The sequence below is a fragment of the Crotalus tigris genome, unplaced genomic scaffold (assembly GCF_016545835.1).
Source record: "Crotalus tigris isolate CLP2741 ecotype Arizona unplaced genomic scaffold, ASM1654583v1 scf7180000018974.730210, whole genome shotgun sequence".
NCBI classification, from domain to species: Eukaryota; Metazoa; Chordata; class Lepidosauria; order Squamata; family Viperidae; genus Crotalus; species Crotalus tigris.
Window position 1 is genome coordinate 653,926 of NW_024097305.1, and position 6,000 is coordinate 659,925.

Sequence of the window (6,000 nt, forward strand, 5' to 3'; positions counted from 1 at the left end):
TCTCTCTCTCTCTCTCTCTCTCTCTCTCTCTCTCCCTCCCTCCCTCTCTCCAGGACTCTCTCTCTCTCCAGGACAAGTTTTTTTTTTAAAAAAAACCTCTTTAATTAGTTACAATAACTTACGAACATACACATTATTTTTTCTTACGCAGATGCGATATGGGAGTCAGGGAATAGGAGTAATTGCCCCGGGAGGCTTCATTCTGCCCACCCCGTTCAGGAGAGCTGCTGCACGCATGTAAATGGCTGCTCCTGCCTACCCCATTGGGGTATGAGCGATTCTGCTCCGGGAAAAGGGAAGCTCTCCTTTGCTTTCCTCCCATCCCAAACACTCTTGGGAAATTCCCTCACACTTACAAGGTTAGTTCTCCTTCCCCAGATCAGGGCGAGGAAGAAGCCTCGCCTGAATGATCCCCTCCCCGACCACACCTCATCCCACGAGACAGGGTGGGTTATAAAGCCGCCGGGGGGGGGTGTTGCAGGGGATTTCTTTAACCTAAGAAAAGCCAGTCACGTCCCCGCCTTTACCCGACGAGACACAGGGACGCCGATGCTTTTCGTCTCCAGCCCGAGTTCAACAGCGCCACGGAACATAGCGAGAGGGCTTTTTCCTCAGACCGCAGTTGGAGGAAAGGTCACCATGCTGTCCGAGTACCTCCGAGTGTGGCGGGGCGTCTGTCGGGAGCAGACAGGGCCAAAAGGCGTCGAGGCGGTATAGGGCCATCGGAGGTGTGTTGGGCCCCGGGCGGGTGTCTGAAATGGCAGTAAGGCCTCCCGCAGGCCTGCCCGTAGGGACATTCGATGCCGCGGAAGAAGCCGCTCGAGCAGAGCATCCCGGCGGTGCATGAGGAGAAAAAAGCAGGTCGCGGAATACCCCAACCGTCGCTTCCCCTCAGCTGATTTTTCGCAGCTTCAGGCTGCGGCCATCTTCCTTTTGGGCAAGAAAGTATCGTTCCAAAGTTAATGGCGCATGCGCAGAATCAGGGCGACGAAAGAAGCCAGCTCTACCGCCTCCACTAAGGGCAAGACGTCGTAGGAAGTAAGGAACAAGGTTGCCATCTTACTTAAAGGAAAAGAAGCTGGGTCCCAAGGGCGCATGTTCCGCAAAGACGTCGGCTATAACTTTAAGGCAGAGGTCAAAGGTGTGCAGCACGGGATAGAGACGCTGAAAATTTCGCAGCCATCTTAGTTAAGGACAACATAAGGAATGCGCGTTCGCCATTGGATAAAATAGGGCAGGTCCCTTCCGGGCTTTGCATGGCAACACAGCTGGCTTGCTTTAAGGTGGCTATGAAGGTGCCTGTTCAAAAATGACTGTAGTTTATGAAAAGAAATTCATTGATATACAGATTTTAAAATAAAGTAAGAAATGAAGATTTAGAGCTTTTCCCTACAATCAAAAGGCTCAAATAATAAAACTGGCAAATCTGAACTTGAGATTTCCATCGTTGCATCCTTAGAGCAGTATGCATGCATGCTGGCTGTGGAATTCTGGCAGTTAAAAGTTTCACATTCCTTAAAATTGCCATCGTTGAGAAACGCTTTGTATCTGCATTGTTAAATGGGCTTTTGCCCCCAGGAGAAATACAGCTCAGGAGACAGTCCAGTTCCACAAGCAATTATGAAAGTAGACAGATGCTGCTATGCCGGTGTGGAAGACATAGAAATTAGATACTGACCTTTCATTTGATCCTCACAACTGTCAGCACATGCTGAAAGCCCACTGAGAATATCAAGATTGGTTCTCCTGCTTTTATTATTGCAAAGGGGAGGAAGATCTAACAGCAATACCCTTGCAACATTACATGCTGAAACTGGATGGCCAATACATTTAAATAAAATGTGGATTTAAATACATGTTTTCATGCAATATGCTGAGGTTGCATGTAGTTTGCTTGGTATCTGGGTAGTGTATTCTGTGAAGCCTAAATTATCATTTAGCTGCAGATTGTATAAAGCTGTGAATCCTGGGGCAGTTATTTAAAAAAGAACCGTATCAACCCAAATGACTGATTTGTCTCCTTTAGCTTACTAGAGAATCTTACAGAATATAACTTGTATACAGAGTGTTTTAAAAAGTTGAGATATATGTAGCAATATATGATGCTATATTGACATGATTGTGGCTGCCATTTTGAACTTTTTGACCACTTTGCAGACATCCCTACTTCTTTTTTCCCTTCAGGAATCGTTGTGTCCAATGGAACCTGTGCCCAGGATAATAAGTTTTTAAAAATATTGTAGATAACCATACAGAGGCTGAAGCTGTGATTTGCACCACCTTTTCTAGACCTGGCATCTTCCAGATTGTTTAGATGCAGCTTCTAGAATTCGTCAACATGAAAATTCCAACAGGACTGCTATTTTTGAATTCTAGGATATGATCCCAATGTACCTGGAAGACACCAGATTAGATAATGTCGAGACATGCGGGTTCTGATAACTTGGACTCATCAAAGTGATGCTCATCGGCCCATTTTGGTAATAAACAAATAAATAATAGAAGTGGATTGGGGTAGCTTTTATATCTCTGATTCCAAAAGAAGACCAAGATCTTACTCTACCAAAGAATTACAGACCTATATCTCTTTTGAATGTAGATTATAAGATTTTTTCGAAAATTCTAGCCAATAGACTTATGAGTGTGTTGAATCAATTAATACATATGGATCAAACAGGTTTTATAACTGGAAGGTATATGAAGAATAATGTTAGACAAATTATTAATTTAATAGAATATTTGGATAAAAACAACGAAGTTTCTGCAGGATTGATATTTTTAGATGCTGAAAAAGCTTTTGATCAGTTAAATTGGCAATTTATGTTAAGATTAATTGAGGAAATGAACTTTGGAGAAAAAATTTTACAGGCTCTTCGTGCTATTTATCAAAAACAAACGGCACAACTTATAGTTAATGGAGGTTTATCTGAGGTATTTTCAATTGAAAAGGGGACTAGACAGGGTTGTCCATTGTCGCCATTGTTGTTTGTTTTAACCTTGGAAATTTTGCTGATTAAAATCCGGGAATCACAGAAAATAAAAGGAATAGAAGTTAATAAAAAAGAATGTAAATTAAGGGCTTTTGCAGATGATTTGGTTGTCACTTTATCTCAACCAACTCACTCTGTAATGGAGTTGTTACAATTGATACATCATTATGGACAAGTTTCGGGTTTTAAAATTAACAATAATAAGACTAAAATATTGCCTAAAAACATGACCAACTTGGACAAGGAGACCCTGGTTAGGTTGACAGATTTCAAGGTTGTTAACAGGGTAAAATATCTGGGGGTTATTTTATCTGCTTCCAATGCAAAACTATGTATAAAAATAATTATGAAAGGCTGTGGGTTAAAATACAAAAGGATTTGGATAATTGGAAAAAGTTGCAATTATCCCTATTGGGGAGAATTGCAGCGATCAAAATGAATGTCTTGCCAAAGTTTCTTTTTTTATTTCAAATGATACCTATCTTAAAGAAAGAAGCAAATGTAGATGAATGGCAGAAAGGTATCAATAAATTCATCTGGGCAGGGAAAAAACCAAGAGTAAAACTTAAAATCATACAAGATATTCGAGAGAGAGGTGGACTCAAGGTACCGAATCTGAAATTGTATTATGATGCTGTGGCGTTAACATTAATTAGTGATTGGGTTAATTTAACAAATGTAGATATACTCCTCCTGGAGGGATGGGATTTACTTTTTGGATGGCATGCCTATTTAATTTTTAATAAGAAGATGGATAGGGTTTTTAAGTCTCATATTTTAAGAACTTCCTTACTTCGGGTTTGGAAGAAATATTATAGAAGTGATTCAAGAATTCCATTATGGGCTATCCCATGGCATGCGATAGAAGGGATAAGGAGAGGAGTTAAGATGGATAGTATTTCTTATGCACAATTACTTCGATGGGATGGTAAAAATTGGCAATTAAAACGTATGGATGAGCTAGCACAAGAAAATATTATTTATTCATGGTTTCAGTATAGACAACTATTGGATAGGTGGAAAGTAGATTATAATGTGGGTCTGCTTAGACAGGATGAGAATTTGTTAAAACAAATTAGAGATCAAAGTTGAACCCACATCAAAAGAATTTATGGGGTGTTAGTGGAATTGGACTCAGAAGCAGAATTAGTTAAAGATTGTATGGTTAAATGGACACAAAACTTTGATGAACCGATTCCATTAGATACTTGGGAGATTATTTGGGTGAGGAATGTTAAATTTACACAAGCCCAAAATTTACGGGAAAATTTTTATAAAATGTTTTATAGATGGCTCCTTGACCCACAGAAAATGTCTCGCATGTATTCAAACCTGCAGCCTAAATGTTGGAGATGTGGTTGCTTGGATGCTACTTATTATCATATTTGGTGGTCATGTAAAAACATAAAAGCTTTTTGGATTAAGATATGGTGGAATACTCAAAGAATTTTTAAAAGAAGGATACAATTTACCCCACAACTGTTTTTGCTGGGTATTGTTTCGGATTGTGATAACAAAGAGACTATATTAATGTTAAATTTAACTACAGCGGCCAGGTTGTTAATAGGGCAGTGTTGGAAGAAGGAATCTTTGCCTACCTTGCAAGAATGGTTTTTTAAAGTTTCCTACTTAGCGGAAATGGCAAAGATTTCGGCTTTCTTGAAAGAGCAATCGCAAGAGAAGTATTTTTTGGTGTGGAAAAGATGGATAAATTTCGTACAATATAAGTACGATATAAAAAAATATTATTTAGTTTTTGAATAATTTATATTTAAAGTTTAAGATATTATTTAGAAGTATAATTAGAAGTATAATTATTATTACTTTTTTCTTTTTTTCTTTTTTTTCTTGTTTCTTTTTTTTTCCTCTTTCTGATTTCTATATATATTGGTGTTAAAGTATTTTATAATTTGTTTAATGACTATAATCAAATTTGTTTATGGTTTATTGGTGTTTAATTTTTTTCTTTTAAGTTTTAATTAAGCCTGTATTCAGCTCTGGGAAGATTGGGGGAGGGTATTGGGGTGGGTTGGGAGGGTTTGGGGAAGGGAATTTTATTGTAAAATTTTAAAAAATAATAATAATAAAAAAAAGAAGTGGATTTTTGGTAAAGTACCCTTTTCCTTAGAAACAAAAAAAAACTCCTGTACAAATACCTCCATGATTTGTAATTTTCATTTTAATGATTCAATGTAATGTATTTATCTTATTTTATTAGCAGTGAATAAATCACATATAAACTTTTTTATGACCCTGTGATCCCTTAATTTGGGGTAGTTAGGGCAACTGGATGGAGCTGAGCACTTACTGGCTGGATGCCCCTCCTGATGCCATGAGGAGTTTGCAGCAGATATTTTTGCTTTGTGCCCTAGGAGAGAAATATCTGCCACTACCTAAGATTTAACTCTTCACCACCAGTTTACCACACCACTCAGCAAATAAGTCAAAATATATAAATGTTAAAATCTTTTCATACAAACAAAAATGTTAAATCTCTTCATGCACATAGGTTAAAGAGAAGAGCCTGTTTTTGTTTGTTTTATTTAAAAATAGAACAGAGAAAATACACACAAAATGGTGCACCAAACGTCAGTGCTTATTATTAAAAATACAGATCTGGAGAAAATGAAAATAACTCCTTCTCAATTCAAACACAGCACACAACAGCATGCAACAGATACACTGATCAAAATACAGAGATGGATTTTAAAGCAGAGGATCCACTAGAGCATAAACATGTGTATATAATCATGTAAAATAAATGCATCTGAAAAACCATTCTCATCACTTTTCGATCTAGCAACTGCCATAGAGGTTCTGGGATTATAAACCTTTAAAAATCATGGCAGACTGGCAAAGGTGGGGGTTCTGGTAAGATGTTTATTTCCTACATACTGGATATTATTTTCCCCTCTTCCTGTAGCCAGTATCTCAGCAGAGGAGACTATCAGTTATAAAATGCATGGGGAAAGGATTAAGAGGGGTCTTTTGTTCTAATAAAAAAATACTG

The 6,000-nt window shown here is 38.0% G+C and overlaps 1 protein-coding gene across 1 annotated transcript in view; it reads right to left on the bottom strand.

Moving 5' to 3' along the window:
• The window catches only part of REXO1 (RNA exonuclease 1 homolog), a 54,504-nt gene extending 53,207 nt beyond the window's left edge, over positions 1-1,297 (bottom strand). The window contains exon 1 of the mRNA XM_039358031.1: positions 655-1,297. Coding sequence (XP_039213965.1) covers positions 655-832 — 178 coding nt within the window. The 5' untranslated portion in view covers positions 833-1,297. The remainder of the gene's footprint in view (positions 1-654) is intronic.
• Between the last annotated feature and the right edge of the window lie 4,703 nt (positions 1,298-6,000).